At 40.4% G+C, this 23,012-nt stretch overlaps 2 protein-coding genes across 6 annotated transcripts in view; one reads left to right on the top strand and one right to left on the bottom strand.

Moving 5' to 3' along the window:
• LOC137252577 (alanine--glyoxylate aminotransferase 2, mitochondrial) overlaps window positions 1-18,428 on the top strand; it is a 48,840-nt gene extending 30,412 nt beyond the window's left edge. The window contains exons 2-6 of one of the 3 annotated variants that reach the window (XM_067788522.1): window positions 5,228-5,549; window positions 5,636-6,333; window positions 6,398-6,780; window positions 8,714-8,831; window positions 17,957-18,085. In XM_067788522.1, the coding sequence (XP_067644623.1) occupies window positions 5,228-5,549; window positions 5,636-6,333; window positions 6,398-6,780; window positions 8,714-8,818 (1,508 nt within the window). In that variant the 3' untranslated portion in view covers window positions 8,819-8,831; window positions 17,957-18,085. Of the gene's footprint in view, window positions 1-5,227; window positions 5,550-5,635; window positions 6,334-6,397; window positions 6,781-8,713; window positions 12,050-17,956 lie in introns of those variants that run through there. The other 2 variants (XM_067788520.1, XM_067788521.1) reach the window with 2 other exon arrangements.
• Window positions 1-22,321, bottom strand: part of LOC137252579 (phosducin-like protein) — a 65,892-nt gene extending 43,571 nt beyond the window's left edge. The window contains exons 1-2 of one of the 3 annotated variants that reach the window (XM_067788526.1): window positions 21,314-22,321; window positions 19,401-20,363 (exon numbers count right to left, since the gene is read on the bottom strand). In XM_067788526.1, coding sequence (XP_067644627.1) covers window positions 21,377-22,210 — 834 coding nt within the window. In that variant the 5' untranslated portion in view covers window positions 22,211-22,321 and the 3' untranslated portion in view covers window positions 19,401-20,363; window positions 21,314-21,376. Of the gene's footprint in view, window positions 1-19,400; window positions 20,364-20,453; window positions 21,233-21,313 lie in introns of those variants that run through there. The other 2 variants (XM_067788523.1, XM_067788524.1) reach the window with 2 other exon arrangements.
• Between the last annotated feature and the right edge of the window lie 691 nt (window positions 22,322-23,012).

Below are 23,012 nucleotides of genomic sequence, written 5' to 3' on the forward strand. Positions count from 1 at the left end.
AACTTTGTTTAAGTTTGATTTGAAATATTATTATTATTATTATGTATTTGGGCTTAAAATATTGATTTGAAATAAATGTGAAAACTTACATTGAAAAATCTAATATATAAAATTCTTCTGTCACGGTTTTAGAGGCTGAACTCCTCCGAAACGGCTGAACCGATTCTCATGAAATTTTGTGAACATATTGGGTAGGTCTGAGAATCGGCCAACGTCTACCTTTTTTTTCGCTACGTGTCTAGGGTCTTGAGATCAAAACGTGGACCCGGGTACTCCTAGAATGTGTTTATACAATATGGATATCAAATGAAAACTGTTGATCAGTGCTATAGTACAGGACAATTTTCATACAACTGGGAGGCTAGGGTCTCGAGATATAGCCCAAAACGTGGACCCGGGTACCCCCAAAAGGTGTTTATACAATATGGATATCAAATGAAAGCTGTTGATGAGTGCTATAGTACAGGGTAATTTTCATACAACTGGGAGGCAGGGTCTCGAGATATAGCCCAAAACGTGGATCCGGGTACCCCTAGAATGTGTTTCTACAATATGAATATCAAATGAAAGCTGTTGATGAGTGCTATAGTACAAGATAATTTTCATACAACTGGGAGGCTGGGGTCTCGAGATATAGCCAAAAACGTGGACCCGGGTACCCCTAGAATGTGTTTATACAATATGGATATCAAATGAAAGCTGTTGATGAGTGGTATAGTACAGGATAATTTTCATACAACTGGGAGGCTAGGGTCTCGAGACATAGCCCAAATCGTGGACCCGGGTACCCCTAGAATGTGTTTATACAATACGGATATCAAATGAAAGCTGTTGATGAGTGCTATAGTACAGGATAATTTTCATACAACTGGGAGGCTAGGGTCTCGAGATATAGCCCAAAACGTGGAAAAGGGTACCCCTAGAATGTGTTTATACAATATGGATATCAAATGAAAGCTGTTGATGAGTGGTATAGTACAGGATAATTTTCATACAACTGGGAGGCTAGGGTCTCGAGATATAGCCAAAAACGTGGACCCGGGTACCCCTAGAATGTGTTTCTACAATATGGATATCAAATGAAAGCTGTTGATGAGTGGTATAGTACAGGATAATTTTCATACAACTGGGAGGCTAGGGTCTCGAGACATAGCCCAAATCGTGGACCCGGGTACCCCTAGAATGTGTTTATACAATACGGATATCAAATGAAAGCTGTTGATGAGTGCTATAGTACAGGATAATTTTCATACAACTGGGAGGCTAGGGTCTCGAGATATAGCCCAAAACGTGGAAAAGGGTACCCCTAGAATGTGTTTATACAATATGGATATCAAATGAAAGCTGTTGATGAGTGCAATAGTACAGGATAATTTTCATACAACTGGGAGGCTAGGGTCTCGAGATATAGCCCAAAACGTGGACCCGGATACACCTAGAATGTGTTTTTACATTTAGGTATCAAATTGAAGCTGTTGATGTATGCTTTAGTACAGAGTAAGTTTTACACCGATGGGTGACTACGGTCTCGAGATATAGGCCAAAACATGGACCCGGATACATCTAGAATGTGTTTTTATATTATGGGTATCAAATTGAAGCTGTTGATGTGTACTATAACACAGAGTAAGTTTTAAACCGCTGAGTGAGTAGGGTCTCGAGATATAGGCCAAAACATGGACCCGGATACCCCTAGAATGTGTGTGTATTATGGATATCAAATGAAAGCTGTTGCTGAGAGCTCTAAAGTTCATTGTGATATTCGATTTAGTCGCATCAACCTTGCAAAACTGATAAATATGCATGCGAAGCCGAAATAAAGACAAGAATTAATAATACCCACATATCTATTTACATACGTCCTATTCGATTTGCCTGAAATTTCGTATATAAATTTGCCTATATTAGTATTTACGATGCTTTTTTCCGGGAAGTATACCATAGACGGACTGGGACTGGTGTTAGGACTAGGACTGGGACTGAGACTGAGACTCGGAGTGGGACTGGGTATGAGACTCGGAATGGGACTGGAACAAAATACATACCACCCTCTGGGAGTGGCAATAAGAGATGAAGAAGAAGGAGAAAAACTTGAGAGAAGGGAAAAGAGAGAAGGAGACTGAGAAAGAGATGAGACGAAGATGGAGATGAAGCGAAAAAGACGGAGGGAGGAGTGAATAAAAAGATTAGGAAAACGTGTAGAGGGGTAGGGCAGAGTTAGACGGAAAAAGCTTATTAAAATATATGCAGATAGGCCAATTTTAAGGCAGAACAACGTCTGCCGGGTCTGCTAGTATACATATACTTTTAGCTCTTTTTGCAACGGGTTTTAAATTTTCTTGAAGAAATTTAGCTCTTTCTAGCCCTTTTTTCTAGATTCTAGCCCCAAAGAAATTTTTTTCCTGGCAACACTGCCCGCGAGTATTACGAGTAATTCGAGATTCGTGAATCTCGCGAGAAGGCGACACTCGCGAGAAATATCTTCTCGAACAAGTTCGAGAAATCGTACGCTCTAAAATTTATTGAACAAAATCGACATTGGTCATATAATTGATGAATTTGCCGAAAATAAATGTAGAAAACGACCTGTTTAAAATGTAGATAGTAATTTTATTGATATTATTACATTGTGACAATACAATTTTTATGAAAGATATTAGTTTGTATTTTTTAATCGAAAAAAGAAGGGAACGGACGTGAAAAAAGGGCCCCCAAATTTATGGTTGCCTATGGCCCCGTTGAGGGTTAATCCGGCTCTGCACCCAACATATAAGCCAGTGAAAACTCTGGAATGGTTTAACATAAATTGCGTGTGTAGAAGATTTAATGACGAGCTTTACCATAGATTAATGGATTTGCAACTCTTTCCCCCCTATTGGAGTGTCGATTGGAGTAGAATCGACTATTTGTCGATTCCATCTTTTTCATTTAATTTTGTTATTATGCAAGTTAATCGCCAAATCTTTGAACTATTAAAACAGTTATCTTGTACGAAACAGATTTTGATATTTTTTTAATATTTCGATTCATATAAGATACTTTTTATCCATTATAAAGATAATCGATTAACGCTGTCGACTGCGGGGGGCTTGTTTCGAGAGAGCGCTGTCAAAATGCACATTTTTGTCAATGATGCCACTCCAAACAAAAATGAATAGATTTGAATATGGAGATTTTTGACATACATTTCGGCGATTATATAATAAACTGATAGTCGTAAAATATTAATTTCCTTAAACTTATTTTACAATAATACGACTAGTTAGAGTTAAATATAAACAAATCTAAGTAAAATTAACTTTTTGATCAAATTAATTAGTAAAATATTGTAACGCATTTAACTCACAGTGAAAACCATATATTCTTTTGAAATTTCAGTAAATCGGACCTATGATATAATAGTTAACATCATTTAATGGATAGGGCTTATCCTATGTCTGAGGTTCCAGGTTCTGTGATCAAAATGGACTGGTTGCATCGGGACTTCATATTTACAAAACCTGTTTTTAGTGATAACTTTTGAATGGGAAATAATATTTAGCCTTCGCCTTCGAACTAATAATATTTACACCAAAACAAGTATTTTTATCCTTTTTGCTAAAATTTTTGAACGCTAATCTACAGTTGTAGGTAGGTCAAACTAAAGCATACCCAAATTTTTGGCCCGTTTTTCGTTTTAGCTGGCACATTTTTTGTTCTCGCACCCGCTTCAGCTGGCGCGAGGTATTTATCTGTGATTGTTGGCAGCTCAAATTTGAGATAAATCCCTCGTGAGAGCGCAAAAAATGAGAGAGTTTCGTATCAAGTCATCTTTGGCTTTACGCAGATATGATAAGGTTCAAAGGCGTTGGCTAAGTCATGGAAACGTGTTTCTTAGCAGAAGTTGGTACCCCCATTGGGTTGAATAAAGGTGGAGTAAGACTTATCTCCCTTGGGTTTCCATGTACACGCCAGTTGTCGTGAAACAGGTGTAAGCAATAGTTGCATTAGGTATTTGTATATAGACATGTGCAATGTTTATAAACAAAGTCCAGAACACGTGACTAGCACAATTTGCATTTGTTAATTGTAACTGAATGCAACAAGTGTTTCTATAACGGGTTTTTATTGGGTGCGGTTCAGCGAGTTTTTATTGGCTTCCTGCTTTTTTGGTCGAAATCAAATCAGCTTTAAATAAGTTTTCTTTACAAAAAATAGAGTGGGTACACCTTTAATTCGTTAATTTTCGGATAAAGATCCCACGCGTTCGTACAATTAAGGTACTCGACCGACCATCTCGGGAACGATGTGGTAGATATGACCACATTGAACATTCTAGGCCATCCCAGACCACAGCCTTTAGTTCCACGAGCTACTTGGGTTACCAGAGCCTCGCCTGCTGAATATTTGTATGATATATTCACATCTGTCACAGGATTCTCCTCGCGTAGGTTAGGTTGACAATTGGGTTACGGAAACTGCGAATCGCCTTATCAACTCCTTGAATCCCATCTCATATCTTAACCAAAATCTTCTTCGATACTCGCCGTCGCCATCGCGTAGAGGTCCGTTAATCTTTCGAAGAAGTTTTCTCACGAACACTCCCCGAGCCGCTAAATCTGATGTTGTCATGGTACATGCATCTGCATTATACAGCACGACGTGTACGATAAGTAATTTGTAGAATATGATTTTAATTCGCCGAGAGAAGACTTTACTTTTCCATTGCCTGCCTAGTCCAAAGTAGTATGATTCTTCGCTGGATTTCAAAGCTGATGGTGTTGTTTTTGTTAATGCTGGCTCCCTAATAAACGAAGTCCCTTAGTATTTCGAAATTATGTGTGCTAACAAATGCACTAACTCTTTGCTTGATGGCAGCAGGTACATGGTTTGCACAGCGGTAGAAGTTTTGCGGGGAAACCAAGTTCAGACATAGCGACATAGGGGCAGATCCTTTTCGTGCTGTCGAGGGCGGCTTTAAAATCGTTGAAAATGTGAAAATCTGCTCGATGGTGAATTTATCAGGTCAGTCTGAAGCAGTGCTGATAAGGTTCAATCAGCCAATTAACGGTGGGCTTCAATCATTCGCAAAATACGCTTGACAGGACCTTATATGCGATATTAAGAAGGCTGATTCCGCTATAGTTGGCACAGTTTGCGGGTTCAACCTGTTTAAACCTTGGCCTTAAAACTTTTCGCCTGTCGCCGAATTTTTTGTTAAAAAAAAAATACACTCCTATTTTTTCAGTTCAAGCAGCGCGCTACATGCGCCCTGTACTCCAACAGCGCGCCACTTCAACGCTCCATTCGAAAGCATCAACGGCAGTAATGCCGGATTTGCAAAGCGAACTGCCAGAATGCGACTATCAGCCGCCGCAGTACACCGGACCAAGTTATGAAAAAGTACTTCAGATACGACAAAAACATATTACACCTAATATTGTGCCACATTTCACGAAACCGTTACTTATACACAATGGGCACATGCAGTGGCTGTTTGATAATGAAGGACGCCGTTACTTAGATATGTTTGGTGGTATTGTGACAGTTTCTGTGGGTCATTGTCATCCGTGAGTAAAGGCACAGAATTTTTACTACTTTTTATCGGCTGAAATTTAACTAATCTGTACTTTATTTCCATTACAACCGATAATAGCAAAGTGAATCGAGCTCTGCAGCAACAAATCAATACACTCTGGCATACGACAAATATTTATATGCATCCGAAAATACACGAATATGCAGAACGTTTAACAGCGAAATTACCCGGTGACCTCAAATCTGTATGCTTTGTAAACTCCGGCTCGGAGGCAAACGATCTAGCTATGCTCATAGCTCGTATACATACAGGAAATCAGGATATCATAACATTCCGTAATGCCTATCATGGCATGTCACCCTACACAATGGGCTTGACTGCACTCTCAACGTGGCGTTTCTCATTGCCTGGTATCAATAATGGTATACAACATGTTATGAATCCTGATCCATATTTAGGTTTGTGGGGTGGAGCAGCATGTCGTGATTCGCCAATACAAACAGATCGTAGATGTGATTGTACGCCAGAAACAGGCTGTGTAGCTGGTCTGCGTTATTATGATCAATTGGAAGAGGTTTTCAAATATTCATTGCCACGTGGACATGTGGCTGCCATGTTTGCTGAGTCCATACAGGGTGTTGGCGGTACTGTACAATATCCAAAAGGTTACATTAAAAAAGCTGCCGAATTAGTGCGCGCAAATGGTGGTTTATTCATAGCTGATGAAGTACAAACTGGTTTCGGGCGCACTGGTGAACACTTCTGGGGATTTGAAGGTCACGATTTTGTGCCAGATATTGTGACAATGGCAAAGGGTGAGTGTAGTGAAATTGAGTGATAATTAAAATATATTTATTTCTCTGCATCTTTATTCGATAGGCATCGGTAATGGTTTCCCGCTAGCTGCGGTCGTGACCACACCTAAAATCGCTGCTGCTTTAGGTCAAGCTCTACATTTCAACACATTTGGTGGTAATCCAATGGCCAGCGCAGTTGGAATTTCGGTGTTGGATGTAATCGAAGAGGAAAATTTGCAAAATAACTCTTTGGAAGTGGGTACATATTTCCTTAAAGGTTTGGCTGAATTGCGCGAACGTTTCGAGATTATTGGTGATGTACGCGGCAAAGGTTTGATGATCGGCGTTGAATTCGTATCAGATCATATTACTAGAACACCGCTTAGCGCGCCGCATGTTGTGGAAATTTGGGAAACCTGTAAAGATATGGGTGTTCTTTTCGGACGTGGCGGTCTCAATGGCAATGTGAGTAGAATCAACTTTAAAATTAAAATTTTTTTTTTATACTCAGCTGAGCAGAGCTCACAGAGTATAACAATTTTATTCGCACAACGGTACCCTGTAACGGCATAAACTAATCGATATATGTAGATATAGACTTCTATATATCAAAATAATCTGGGCGAAAAAAGAAATTAATTTAGCCATGTCCGTCCGTCCGTCCGTAAACACGATAACTTGAGTAAATTTTGAGGTATCTTGATGAAATTTGGCATGTACGTTCCTGGGCACTCATCTCAGATCGCCATTTAAAATGAACGAAATCGGACTATAATCACGCCCACTTCTTCGATATCGAAAATTTTGAAAAACCGAAAAACTGCGATAATTCATTACCAAGGACGGATAAAGCGATGAAACTTGGTAGGTGGGTTGACCTTATGACGCAGAATAGAAAATTAGTAAAATTTTGGACAAAGTGTGGCACCGCCCACTTTTAAAAGAAGGTAATTTAAAAGTTTTGCAAGCTGTAATTTGGCAGTCGTTGAAGAGATCATGATTAAATTTGGCAGGAACGTTACTCCTATTACTATATGTATGCTTAATAAAAATTAGCAAAATCGGGTAACAAACACGCCCACTTAAAAAAAATAATAATTTTAAATGTCAAATTTTAACAAAAAATTGAATATTTTTACAGTATATAAGTAAATTATGTCAACATTCAACTCGAGTAATGATATGGTGCAACAAAATACAAAAATAAAAGAAAATTTCAAAATGGGCGTGGCTCCGCCCTTTTTCATTTAATTTGTTTAGAATACTTTTAATGCCATAAGTCGAACAAAAATTTACCAATCCATGTGAACTTTGGTAAGGGCATAGTTTCTATATTGATAACTGCTTTCTGTGAAAATGGGCGAAATCGGTTGAAGCCACGCCCAGTTTTTATACACAGTCGACCGTCTGTCCGTTAACACGATAATTTGAGCAAAAATCGACATATCTTTACTAAACTTCTTCACGTACTTATCTGAACTCACTTTATATTGGTATTAAAAATGGGCGAAATCCGACTATGACCACGCCCACTTTTTCGATATCGAAAATTTCGAAAATTTTCGAATTTTGAAAAATGCCATAATTCTATACCAAATACGAAAAACGGGATGAAACATGGTAATTGGATTGGTTTATTGACGCAAAATATAATTTAAGAAAAAACTTTGTAAAATGGGTGTGACACCTTCTATATTAAGTAGAATAAAATGAAAAAGTTCTACAGGGCGAAATCAAAAGCCTTGGAATCTTGGCAGGAATACTATTACTGTTACTGAATACGTGGTGTTACATATATAAATAAATTAGCGGTACCCGACAGATGATGTTGTGGGTCACCTGGTCCACATATTGGTCGATACCTCGAAAACAACTTCACATATATAACCAAGGGCCACTCCCTTTTGAAACCCTCATTAATACCTTTAAGTTGGTACCCATATCGTACAAACACATTCTAGGGTCACCCCTGGTCCACCTTTATGACGATATCCCGAAATGGCACCCACCTATAGAACTATGGCCCACTCCCTTTTAAAATTACCTTTAATGCCTACCATTTGATACCCATGTCATACAAACACATTCCAGGGTTACCCTAGGTTAATTTTCCTACATGGTGATTTTCCCTTATTTTGTCTCCAAAGGTCTTAGCTGAGTATGTAATGTTCGGTTACACCCGAACTTGCCTTCCTTACTTTGTTTTTATTTTTTTAATTAAATTTTTCTGAAAAGAAAGTTCGATTAAAATTTCTAAAACAAATCTTCAAATATAGAAGTGCTCTTTTTGGCGCTACTTTTTTTAAATTAACATTTCTTAACACTCTTATCCACTCACACTAACAATACCCCTATTGTTATCCCACCACATCTTTCTTTTCGCCTTTCTCTCTTTCAGGTACTTCGTATTAAACCACCTATGTGTATTACTAAAACGGATGCTAAATTTGCTGTGGATACTTTGGCTAACGCTATAACCGAATTCTTCAATAAGAATCAATAGATGAGCACCAACGGTTTCATAATTTTCTTATCAATTTTCTATAGAATTTTTTTTTGATCAATTACTTACATTTACTTTAGTATTTAATTTGTGTTGGCAGTTGAATGTTTTACTCAAAATATTCTTCAGTTAAGAATTGCGGTTAAGGCTTCCTACTTTACTTTTAATAATTAATTAACTCCTAATGCTTGGTTTTTAACACGCTTTTATTAGCTTGGCACGTATCTATATATCCATGTATGTATGTAACGGAATCTTTGAGCTTAATTTTCACCGGTTTCTAGAGGTCTGATTAATTTAAAACTTTGCATCGTATCAAGGACCGATGACAATGCATTAATGTGATGGTGTGATGACATAAGGTCAACGACCATAAGGTCATTTGGCCTTATTACCACTTTGAATGGCCATAAGTTTGATTGAAACTTTGCACACGTATCAAGGCTCGATGACAATGCATTAATGTGATGGTGTGGTGACATAAGGTCAACGGCCATAAGGCCAATTGGCCTTATTACCACTTTGAATGGCCAGAAGTTTGATTGAAACTTTGCACACGTATCAAGGCTCGATGACAATGCATTAATGTGATGGTGTGGTGACATAAGGTCAACGGCCATAAGGTCAATTGGCCTTATTACCACTTTGAATGGCCATAAGTTTGATTGAAACTTTGCACACGTATCAAGGCTCGATAACAATGCAATAATGTGATGGTGGGGTGACATAAGGTTGACGGACATAAGGTCAATTGAACTTATGACCACTCCAAATGGCCATAGATTTGAAACCTTGCACATAATGCGAAAAAACGCATTCCTTTATTAATGATAGAAGTGGATGCATGGCACATAGCATACTGGAGCCCTTTTTAACACGCTTTTATTAGCTTGGCCTGTATCTATCTATGTATCCATGTATGTATGTAACGGAATCTGGAGTGGAGCCGAGAGCCCCGGTAATGCAGAGCTCCGACTCCGTTGCACCTTTTGAAGCATTTTAAGATAGGTACTTTTAGCTAGTGCAGGCCACCAGACCAAGGCACCATAAAGAAGAATCGGGAGCACAATGGCTGTGTAAATCCAGTAAGCCACCTTAGGGAAGAATCCCCAGGAGGTGCCAATTGCCCTCTTGCAGGTGCACAGCTCCGCTGCTGCCATCTTGGATCGCTCCACTATATGGTCACTCCATAATAGCTTTCTGTCCAGAATGACTCCCAAATATTTGACTTGATCGCTAAACGCTAAGAACGTACCCCCAATTCTTGGCGGTGTAAGATTTGGTACTTTGTACCTCCTCGTGAAGAGGACAAGCTGGGTTTTATCCGGGATGACTTCCAAACCTGTGGCTGTGGCCCAGTGCGAAATTTTGGATAGTGCCCCTTCCATTAGGTTGCAAAGAGTTTGCAGAAATTTTCCCCGCATGGTGACGCAGATGTCATCTGCATACGCGATCACTTGGTGACCTTCTGCCTCCATGAGGCGTAGTAGTTGGTTGACGGTAACCACCCAAAGCAGCGTCGCCCTGCGGAGTACCTCTGCCGACCGGTCTGCGGATCACGCGCCCACCTAGCTCAGTTTTAATCTGCCTACGCGTAAGGAGATTGTATATAAACCCCACCAGGCACGCGTCAACGCCCAGATCGGCCAGCGCCAAAGTGATGGCCTCAGGGAGAACGTTGTTGAAGGCACCCGATATATCTAGAAATGCCACCAGTGTGTATTCCTTGAGGTCAAGTGACCTTTCCATAACGAATACCAGTGAGTGCAAGGCCGTGTCAGTTGACCTACCCTTAGTATAGGCATGTTGAGCTTTCGACAGAAGCGATGGCTCAATCCTCCTCCTGATGTAGTCCTCTAGCAGTCTTTCGAGTGCTTTTAGCAGAAAGGAGGATACGCTTATAGGCCTATAATCATTTGGTTTAGAGTGGGAGGTTTCCCTGCCTTGGGGATAAAGACCACGTTGACTTCTCTCCACGATACTGGTACGTAATTGAGCCTAAGATAACCTATAAACATCCCTTTTATCTTGGGCCTTATAAGTTCGGCAGTATACTGTAGCTGAGCCGGAAAAATTCCATCCGACCCCGGCAATTTATAGGGCTTGAAGGTCTGTAAAGCCCAATCAATCCTTTTATCATCTGTGATTTCGCTTATTAGCTGATCATTAGGTGACCCTCCGCTAACAATATTTGAAGACACGCCCATGTTTGCTGAGAATTGTGTATCCATAAGCAAGTTTATGGTTTCAGCGCTGGAGTCCGTCCAGTGCCCATCCGGCTTTTGGACGTAATCCTGGAGCAGCTCCAGGATGTCAGCTGGGACCTTTGGCGTCCCTGGAACCCAGACTCTAGCCCTTGGTCGTGAGGGGATATCACGCGCCTCCACTACCTTGAGGCGCGCAGCCGGATATACCACCCCTATCAGCGTGACGGCGGCCCTATAGAGGTTTACCGACCTGGCTTCGTCAAAGGCAATTAGCTTGACATTGCCCTGGAAGCACCCTGCATCGGTGTAAGATGGCGGTGGACCAGGGTTGTCTTTCTTAACCTCAACGGCCACCGTAGCGAGCGCGGCCTCGATCCACTTCCACTGTTGTTTCGGGATCCTGCCATTTTCGCTGCTCCCGTCTATAATGCCAATGATCTTCCGACCCTTGGCAATTTCGGCGAAAGACCGCGTCCAGCCTCCCTGCGTCTTGGCCCTTTTCGGTGCCGTTGGGTTGGATTCATCCATGGACCGCTGGCGTTTCGAGGTTTCATCATTCTCGACTAAAACTTTTAAAATTACTTGAACTAAAAAATGAAAAATAAATAATAGTTTAAAAAAACTAAAAAAACACGCTTTTATAGCTAACCGAACTAAAAAATAGAAAATAATTTTCAATTAAAAAGAGTTTATATAACAGTAGTAGAAGGTCAAACAATCATTTATAGTTAATCATCTCAAAATAAAATTATAATAAAATTTAAGTTATTAACAGAATAATTTAATTCACAGTAAAAAGCGTGGGGTGCTTGATATTGAATGTTACAATCATTCTATTGGCAACTATCTGAGAGGAAAGATATGAAATGTAGTCAAATGCACCCCACGCTTTTTAATCTTTGGTTTTATCTTAAATGTTAATTTTATTATAAGTTACGTTTTCTATCATAGACTAATTGGCAATTTGTAAAAAATATTAAAAATTATTCAAATAAATACAAAAATTGAATGTGGTTTTTACAAATGGTGATTTACAAAAAAAAAAAAAACAAAAAAAAAACATATTGTAACGAATTTGGGGAAATTCCGCTTATTTGCAACCTTCTACTAACGTTCGTATCGCTAAACTGTTGAATAAATAACTCCAATATTCAATAATGCAAAATGGTCTTTATTATACTATTTTGAAAATACTTCACAATACCACTTATACTTCGCAACTGATAGCGTGCTTAAATCAAACTGATTTCTGCCTACTCAGCTTTCGCTCCTTTTATACTCTCTTCTATCTCGTTCGCATACTTCTAGGCGTTTCTTCTGCCAGAATTTTCTACTTGGTTACCAGGTATACGCGTCGCGTGTGTATCTGTAGTTTATAGCCTCTCGCACAGCCATATGCGCGTGTATATGTGAGTAATGATGATTGTATACTTTTGTGAGTATCTCAGATATATGCATGTGTTTGTGCGCATCTCTCCGCTGCTTGTATGTACATATGTGTACATGACAATTAATTTGTTTACGTACATACAAGTGTAGCAGCTTGCTTTATTATTGTTGTTGCTTTATTTACTTAGTATCAGATTAGAGAGTGTAGTATCCCTTAGTGTTGCTAATATTCGTCATAATATTCATTTCCTTCGGCAAATCATCAGCGCATTTAATTCAGAGAACTCGTATTCAGAGCTCGAGTTAGCTCATGTGTTTACGTAACGGCTATTACTATTTAAGTCACAATGAATGTGAAACAGATACTGACATTACAGATCGGGCTTCAAAACCGCACAAAATTGTAAATTCGTCAAATAAAAAAGGCAAATCTATAGTTCCATTATAAAATGCAGGTTATTAAAAGTAGAGTTTCAGCTGTGAGCAATGCAAGAGGCTCACGAGAAAGCTTTTTCAAAATCGCTCGCAATTTTCTTTCAGCTTTCTTTCATTACATTCTGAGCTACATATATTCCAAGTTTAACGCTCTAACTTATAAGGCTTCCCAAATTCAGTGCATCAACTATCACAATATGTTTTGTTGTATTGCATTTCCCCGTGAGTTCACCTAAATTTCAAGTTTCCAAGCTTAGTTCGCTTGGTTTTCATTAGGTAAAAATGACTGACATCAAAAACGGCCTCAAGCTGACCGGCTGGTGAATTGGGGTTAGAAGCGTTTCCGGTGGCAGGCGAATTCCATTCTGTCGTAGTTCCAGTCTGACGTTTATCTGCGATATTATTAAAATTGGTAGCACTCACATGATTGTCTTGTTGGATATTGTCATCACTCGACGTGTCACTGCTGGAATCTGGGATGTACGATTCCTCATCTGGACTAAAGTCTTCCCCACTGTCACTGGAATTTTCTGATTCCAACACCTCGCGTTGTTGTTGTTGTTGTTGTAGCAATGCTCGCCCCACCTAATAGCCGCGACCGATCACAAATTGTCATCAATATCCTCTAACGGGAGTCCAAGGAAACTTGCCGTTTCAACAGGGGTGGACCATAAGGAAAGGGGTGTTAGAGGCGTTGGTTCCACATTACAATTAAAGAGATGGTTGGTGTCATGTGGGGACACATTGCAAGCAGGGCATACATTTTGTATGTCGGGGTTGATTCTGGATAGGTAAGAGTTTAACCTGTTACAGTATCCAGAACGAAGTTGAGCAAGAGTGATACGCGTTTCCCTGGGGAGTATGCGTTCCTCTTCTGCGAGTTCTGGATATTTTTCTTCAAGTATTGGATTCACCGGGCAATTCCCGACATAAAGGTCCGACGCCTGTCTATAGAGTTCACCAAGGACCTGCTTGTGTTTTTCCGCTTCATACGGCTGGGTTCTCAGGTGCCGTATTTCCTCAAAATGCTTACGGAGATGACTCCTTAGGCCCCTAGGCGGTGCTGGTTCGTCAATCAGATGTCTGTTGGGATGCCCAGGTTTCTGGGTATTCAACAGAAACTGTTTGGTCAGCATCTCATTTCTCTCCCTGATGGGGAGTATTCTCGCCTCATTATGCAGATGGTGTTCTGGGGACATAAGAAGACAGCCCGTGGCGATTCTGAGAGCAGTATTTTGGCAGGCCTGTAGTTTCTTCCAGTGGGTGGTTTTTATGCTTGGCGACCATATGGGTGACGCGTAGCACGTAATCGGCTGGCTAATTGCTTTGTATGTGGTCAAGAGCGTTTCTTTATCTTTTCCCCAGGTACTGCCAGCAAGGGATTTGAGGATTTTATTACGGCTCTGAATTCTTGGAACAATTGCGGTTGCGTGCGCACCAAAATGTAGATCCTGATCAAACGTCACACCCAAGATTTTGGGGTGTAGGACAGTCGGTAGCGTAGTGCCATCGACGTGGATGTTCAATATGGTCGACATTTGGGGCGTCCATGTTGTAAATAAGGTCGCGGAAGATTTAGTCGGTGACAATGCCAGGTTTCGCGAGGCGAAAAAACTGGAGAGATCAGGAAGATAGCCGTTTATTTTATTGCATAGCTCATCGATCTCTGGGCCTGGGCCTGTGGCCATTATTGTGCAGTCATCAGCGTAGGAAACGATTGTGACTCCTTCCGGTGGTGAAGGTAGCTTAGATATGTAGAAATTAAACAAAAGCGGGGATAGGACACCACCCTGTGGCACCCCTTGTTTAATTCTCATTTGTTTTGATGTTTCGTTTCTGAATTGCACCGATGCCTGCCGACCACCCAGATAATTTGCGGTCCACCTTTTAAGACATGGGGGAAGGGTAGACCCTTCCAGGTCTTGCAGTAACGAGCCATGGTTGACCGTATCAAAAGCTTTTGATAGGTCTAACGCTACGAGTACTGTTCTATGGTGGGGATATTGATTCAAACCGCAATTTATCTGGGTGCTAATGACATTTAGCGCGGAGGTAGTGCTATGGAGTTTTCTGAAGCCATGCTGATGAGGGGCTAGCTGCAAATGTGCTTGGAAATAAGCGTTCGCGCATTTTTTCGCATCCGACAGCACCTTATCGCCAAAGGCGATGGAAACTTTGTCTTTGTGCTTAGTCGGATTGGATAGGGACTTTACGGTGGACCAAAGTTTACCTACACCGGTAGAGAGGTTACAACCTCTTAGGTGCTCTTCCCATTTCGCCCGCTTGTGTTCGTCCACAAGCAATCTGATGCGTTGGTTTATATCCCTTATTTGGGGGTCGCCTGGATCAAGCTGTCTTATAAGGTCGCGTTCCCTCGCTAAGCTCGCGGCCTCCGCCGGGAAGTGGGGCCGGATTTCGGGAATTCTCCCGGCGGGAATGAAATGTGCCGAGGCGGATTCAATGACCTTACGGAAGGCACGCTCCCCTTGGCGGGCATCAGTCGGGATAGGGAGGGCAGCAAAGCTGCTGTCTGTTGCGGATTTATATTCTTCCCACTTTCCTTTTTTGAAGTTTATGAAAGTGCGTTTTTCGGTGACGATGAAGTCGGCGGTACGCTCGAACGAAATAAGTATGGGCAGGTGGTCGGATGCCAATGTTACCATCGGCTGCCAGTTGACGCAGTTTACGAGTTCTGCGCTCACGATTGAGATATCTGGCGAGCCATGACAGCTTCCTACCATACGTGTGGGGGCGTCTCCGTTTATTGTGCAGAACGTCGTTTCGTCTATTTGATCCGCCAACATCTCACCCCTACTGTCCGCACGCAAGTTTGAATGCCATAGGTCGTGATGGGCATTGAAATCGCCTAAGATAATGCGATTGTTGCCAGTGAGTAAGGCCTCGATATTAGGGCGGTATCCACTGGGACAACAGGTGACAGGAGGGATGTAGATGTTGATGATTTCTAGATTTGCATCGCCTGACCGGACAGATATGCCTTGACGTTCTAAGACATTGTCCCTGCGGTCGATGCCAGGATCAAATATATGATATTGCACAGAGTGGTGTATAATAAACGCGAGGCCGCCTCCATTTCCGCACTCGCGGTCTTTCCTGTGGACATTATAACCAGAGCAGGTCTGCAATGCAGATCTTGCTGTGAGTTTAGTCTCTTGAATCGCAGCAATGCGGATGTTGTGCCGCTTCATGAAATCGACTATCTCCGTAATCTTCCCAGTTAGTCCATTACAGTTGAACTGCAGAATTCTGAAGTGCATGAGTGGTGACGCCGCCACTCTAGGGGTAAGTGACGGGTGACTACGCCTAGGTTGTGGAAGGCCAGGACGCAATTGCTGTTGTGGCCTTGGGACTGGGCGCCCTTGGGCAAGCATTGGGGTACCCGGATGATTTGGGTTTGCGACCTGGCAACATGGCGCGATGAAACCCGTCGAGGGGTTGCCGTCGCGGAGACCAGAACATCTAGGAAAGTGGCACCACCCAAGGCAGGAGCTGCATTGAGCGGATGTCGCAAACCTATATATTCTGTGCTGGCAGACGGTGCAAACGGAGGCAGGGACTAAGAGTCTGTTTCCCCGACCTGCACGATTGCTGCCAGAAAAGAGGGGGGGAGAAGAAGACGGGGGCAGGGGCTGATGCTCAGCATTGCTACCAGCTCTACTACGAAGGTAGTAGTTATGAGTGGTATCAGCTGTTTGAGTTGTTGGCGCCGTGGGGCGCGAGCAGCAGCGGGTACTTGTTGTGGCTTGCTGAGCAGCGAAGCTGCTGGAAGGTAGTGGGGATACGCTTAGGCGTAGACTACGGGACGCCCTTGGGCGTGAGCAGCAAGGAGCCACAAAAGGTTTATAAAAGTTACGTGGCCGTCGGGTTTTGGGATCAAGCCCAGAACAACCTGTCCGATGCAACCATCCCTTGCACGAGACACACTGAACAGAGTATGACCGTCCTAAAAAGATTCTTTTCTGGCAAATGCAGCAAAACCATTTCTCAGGACCGGGGTCAGGAGACGGACCGGGATTGGGTTCGATACCTTCCCGGAGTAAGAGAATATGTAGCAGTCCTGCTGCAAGGAGCTGCTGGGAGGATGACAATTTGTGGGAGGGACGAAACAAATTAAATGGGGTCACACTGAAATGACAGTCATTGGTCGGGAAAAATCCCGAGTCGCTCCGGTACATAGTACCGACTACCTTGGGAAGCGCCTCGGAAGCACCAACACCTCGCGTATTTACTCGGAATTCATAACCGCACAATTTCACTTTGATTTTTCACTGAATACTTGTAACTGCTCGCTATGAACTCTAGCCTTACACTGATTTACATTCTCGCAATGTGATCACCGGTGATACACATGGCAAAAAAATGAATAGTTGAAAATAAACAGTAAGTGTTCACCAGTGATCACAGCATAAAAACATGCTTAAACGCGTCGGGAGCATGACTTTTATGCGTGGTAAAAAAATCCGTTGTAATTCAAAGCGCAACATATATATTTTTGTTTGGCAACTGAGAGTAGTTTTTTGTTGTGATCACCGGTGATACACTGGCAGTCAACGTGTTAAGGCGCGCCAGTCTCTTCTTCGCTGTGCTAACGGGCGCCAATTGGTACCACGAAGGGAATTTGAATCGTTTTCCACCTGCCCCTTCAAGGGGAGTGGGGGCGCCTTCTTCTTCTGCTGCCGTAAGCACGCAGAACCGCCTAATCTGATATTGTCGTGGTCCATGCTTCTTCACCACATATCAGGACCGGTACGATAAACTTCTTGTAGAGCATGATTTCCATTTGCCGAGAGAGGACGTTTCTTTTAAATTGCTTACCTAGTCTAAAGTACCATTTATTGCCAAGATTGACTCTATGAAATCCAGAATCTTAACCTCTTGCTGCACGCTCCTCCTCAATTGCTTACTGCATGTAAAATGTCCCGTGTTGCGACATCCTCAGAAATTCATTCAATTTCCTATACTTTTTACGCAAAATTCGCAAATGTAAAAACATAAATATGACAAGTTTTAATGAATATATGTATGTATAAAGCCTGATTTATTTAACAACTGAAATTTATTTATTTTTTCTCTGCATACTCCATAGGTACTCAGTGTAAGACCGCCGCTATGTGTCACCTTGGAAGATGTCGATATAGCATTGAATGTTTTAGAAACTGTTTGTACGCAGCATTTGGAAAAAAAACTACGCAATTGGCGCCGAAGTGTATAAAAGATTCGGGAGGGTACTTTATAACTAGATTAGTTTTAATATTAGAAAATTGTACAACAAAATTCGAAAACTCCTTACGTATATGCATTTATTTATATACAGTAGGGCTGGGACTATCCGCATATTCGAATGTCCGGATATCCATACGGATATCCGTTGACACTGATAAAATCCGGACGGCATGGATATCCGGTTAATATTCTTTTGTGAAACTATCCGGATATCCGGATTTATGAAGATCCGGTTAATACGCGTATTTTTGGATATCCAGTGAAAGAAACAAATTGATGTACCATATATGTTAATATATATTAATAACAATAAATTCGTGGGGCATTTAAATCAATTAACAGCGTTTTTTCACAATATAAACAAATGGCACTGTTCATATTTTCACTTGTTTGTAAAATTGTAGCTTTTTAATTTTTGACGTTAATTTAATAATCTACAAACTTAGGTGTAATTTTTAACAAAACATTGACATGGAAAGACCATATTTTTAGAACGGTTGGAAACGTGTATGGAATGCTTCGTACACTATGGTTAACACAGTATTTCACGCCTTTGCACATAAGACTACTTCTGGCTAAAGCGTACTTAATACCTACGCTACTCCATGGTTGTGTGATTTACTCAAACTGTGACTATCTGTGCAAGAACAAACTAAATGTTGTTTACAACAACATTGCTAGATATGTTTATGGGTTGAAAAGACTTGACCACGTGGCACAACATGCTGAAAGGTTGCTAAACATTTCTTTCGAAAATCCTTTAAAAGTCAAAACACTGTCCATCCTCCATAAATTGATACAATCGAAGGAACCTGACTATTTATATCGTAAGCTTATTTTTCTGCAATCAAGATCGGTGCTTCTTCTTAAGCACATTAGATACCGCACGCTAACCTCTGAGCGCCAATTCTTTGTTACCGCAATACGTCTTTGGAACTCCCTATCTACAAGTCTTCGACTCTTAAGTAATGCTCTGCACTTCAAAAAAGAGCTACCACCATTTTTTGACGACTCTTAAAATGGATCTCAAATTGTTGTTGTTAAAATGTTCATTTCTAAGTCCTTTTCCTTTCTCTGTGTCTTCTTTCTTTATTTGTTAAATACTATTCGATCTATAACCAGCCAAAGGTTATCATCACTACTGCTGTCTTTTAATATTTATTAATTACTTTTCTTTAGTTTTAAGTTTTACATTTACATACATAAATATTTCACTATTATCCGTTATATTTAATCTAATTTATTATTATTATAAATGTTCAAATTTTATAGCTCATGCTATTCATGACTAGCACTGTTAAATAATTTGTCAAAATTGTTGTGCTAGGAACAAATTTTCAAATAAATACATACATACATACATGTTTTGTGAATAATTTTTCGATGTTTGCTTCGTTCAATTCTGATATGCAGATATTCAACTTTAATATTCCAGTATCCGGACATTCGGATATCAGGATTTTCCGTTTACGTATCCGGATAGCCGGATTTTTTGCTTAGCTATCCGGTTATCCGGATAGTTGAAAAAACCGGATGCAGTTCACAGCCCTAATATACAGTATGCGTGATTGAAACCATTTATTTTTTTTTAAATGAATCTATGTCTGTATACTTTTAAAGGCGATTTCTCAATGTTCGACTAACACAAACTCACACCTTATTTATTCACCGGACGCTGCGTCTCTAATAAACTACCGGTCATTGCGATGACGGCTCTAAGTATATTTTATGCGTAAGTAGTTGTAATTCCGTTATAAAATATATTCAACATTTCGAAATAGCTGTTTACCTGGGATGCTATTTTCTAACCTTTTTAATTTGGCCTTTTTTCAATTCAAGAATAGAGTTTTAAAAGCGCAAATAAGTTAAGAAACGTTGACAGTTCGAAACCGTCCAATCTGGGAAAATATTTGATCATGCGTCCATAATACAAACAAATAGACGCTTCCCAAGGCAGCCGGTTCTATGTACCGGAGCGACTCCCCGACCAAGGACTGTCATTTCAGTGTAACCCCATTTCATTTGTTGTGTCCCTCTCACAAATTTTCATCCTCTAAGCAGATCCTTGCAGCGGGACTGTGCCACATTCTCCTGCTCCAGGAAGGTATCGAACCCAAGCCGTGACCTATACCTGATCCCTGTCCAGAGGAATGGTTTTGCCGCGTTTGCCGGAAAAGAATCTTTATAGGATGGTCACACTCTTGTCAGTGTGTCACGTGTAAGGCATGGTTGCACCGCACGGCATGGGCTAGACGACAAAACCCGGCTTCCTAGTAAAAAAAAAAATAAATGATATAGGACAGTTTAGGCGCAGGATAGTTTTTGTACCGATAAATTCCAATTTAGCCTTGAAGGGTTAATTATGGCAGCTTACAAAATACATTTTATTACTTTTCTTTATTATGCAATATAATTCTAACATATTTGCTTATGCGCGAAAGTATTGAACAAATTTCGCAATAGGTATGTATAAACATATGTAGTATGTATATTAAAATCCACTTAGGTAAGTACTTAGTGCACAATATCTAAAGCTCGGTAAATGCGTGTAATTAAAATATAAATTACATTAATAAACTTATGTTAGTATCTTTTTAGCATATTACTTGTAAGCATTCAAACATGCAGATGTTTGTAGAAATTTGAGAGGAACACATTGTGGGCTAAGCATAGTTTTTCAAATTTCTCCAACTTCATTACACTCCGTGTACATACATACAACAAAATAAAAAGTAACAATCAGCTGCTGAATGAGCTTATCTCGGATGCCGATTTAGAAATGCAATATTTCCGCAAATGTTCGCAGAGCGCTCTGTTTCAAAATTTTATTACATAAAGAAAGGTTGTAAAAAAAACTGTTAAGTATCAATGAATTCAATACATTTCTAGCTTAGATATGGTTTTTGAAAAAATTTAGCTGGGGCAATCTTGGATATGGTGTTTGGAAGAATTTAGCTGGGGCAATCTTGGAACAAATTTTAAAATAGAGCATATTGCTGAGACGGCGCGAGTTTGGGTACGATTCTGAGATAGGGGAGTCCTTCCTGTTAGCTTTCGATATATTCACGAGATATATTTTTTTAATTTACATAATTTTTAGTACGGTGTTTTGTTTTGACCACCTTCCTTTTTAGCTCAACTGCATGATAAATGTAAGTATAGAATGTTTTTTGTTTTTTTTTTAAAAAGGTTCAAAAGTCTTTGCATTTTTCACACTTACCTTCTTTCTGTCTTTGCCTTATCCATCCTGACAAAATACAAGTTGGTATTGCTTCAAATAGTTCTAGTTGTAAAGCGCTTTATCTACGACGATTCCATTTTCAATTAGAAAGCTTTCCACATCCGATGGAAAAAAGTCGTCTGACAAATCATCTGTGACACGGACAAAATTCCCAATCAATACTTGCGCTTTGTATACTAACAAAGCTGGTAATCCATTTGCACGAAAATCTCGACTCATACCAGCCACTGAGCTACAAATCTTACCAAATTTAATTGATAGATATTCTGTAGCAAGTGTGTCCATGCAACGATTTAAGGTGGCACAGGCGCTTATATTTTTATCGTAAATGTGTATAATAACGGTGGTGTGTTTATTCTCGTTTTCGATAAAATCTAAAAACTCTTCATGTGTTGTTAATTGAAAGACTTTGCCAAATTGTTTTATATGACCGCATTGACGCAACATTTCAGTCATTCTTTTCTTTTGATATTGTTGTAAAAAATCTTCGCTCATAAGTTCATCCAATTCTGCATCGATTTCCTCTTGTCGTTTGCGTTCTTCTTCCTCTTTTGCAGTGGCCGTGGTCATTGACATTTTTTTGGCCAATTCTATACGTTGACGTTCAGACTCTTCCCGTTTCTCAGTTTGTAGTTGCTTGAAACGTTGCCAATCCTGTACAACACCTTTGGGTCCTGTATTTGTGGAAGCCTGTGACCGATAACCTTCTGCTGGTGGCGGTGGACATACATCCGGATCAATGTAACCCGAAGTTCCTTGCTTACTACCACTTGCATCTCGTTCACCGCCATCATCATCGCCATTATCTTCACCTTCGCTACTGCTGCAATAATATTCCAACTTTTCTCCCATTAATTTATCTTCTAATGTAGCCATTTTGATTTATTTATTATTAATATTTTTTTCCCCTAATTTGATTTCCCTAAAATTTAATTGCTGTGTATATGTTTTTTCGCAAATATAACTTTTCAGATATGTGACTTTTCACAATGGCATTTCTTAAATCAGCTGTTGCTAAAGCCCCAAACAGATAGAAGTCAAGCTAATATAAACGCATGCAAGTCATATTCTGCCAAAACTGTCTCATGCACATACAGCTTGTATGAGTGCAACCGAAATTGCTGCGTGAAAACCTAACTCGATTTCCAATTTTTGTTCTGCGTGTCATTTTACCCTACAAGCCAACCTAATATACACGCACGCTAGTTATTTTCTGTCAAAAATGTCTCATGCACATACAACTTGTATGAGAGCAACCCAAATTGAATTTGCTGCGTAGAAACCTAACTCATTTCCAGTTTTTGTTCTGCGTGACATTTAGATTTGACGTTTGCACACATGCTTTACATTGTCGCCATGCACACTTATTTTGGTTAGGGCAAAAACGCCGGTTGTTTGCGTGCGCTAAAAAAACGCAGTGCGGTTTTATGAGGTTTGGTTGTCAATGCTCTAAATTACTAATTTTCAGATGTTGTTGTTGTTGTTCAGATCTGGCTACGCTATAAATTTTTTATTATGTATGTCACCCTGTTGCACTTAACATACCACCCGGGTATATATTGCATTTTCACCATAGTGTACAAGTACAAGTGTGTTGACTTATCTGTCAAGCATTCTGACAGGCACTCGCTGGATTCGGAATGACAGCGAATTCAAAATGGATACCATTACCGAATGC

This window comes from Eurosta solidaginis, chromosome 5 (assembly GCF_040869045.1).
Source record: "Eurosta solidaginis isolate ZX-2024a chromosome 5, ASM4086904v1, whole genome shotgun sequence".
In the NCBI taxonomy this organism is placed as follows: domain Eukaryota; kingdom Metazoa; phylum Arthropoda; class Insecta; order Diptera; family Tephritidae; genus Eurosta; species Eurosta solidaginis.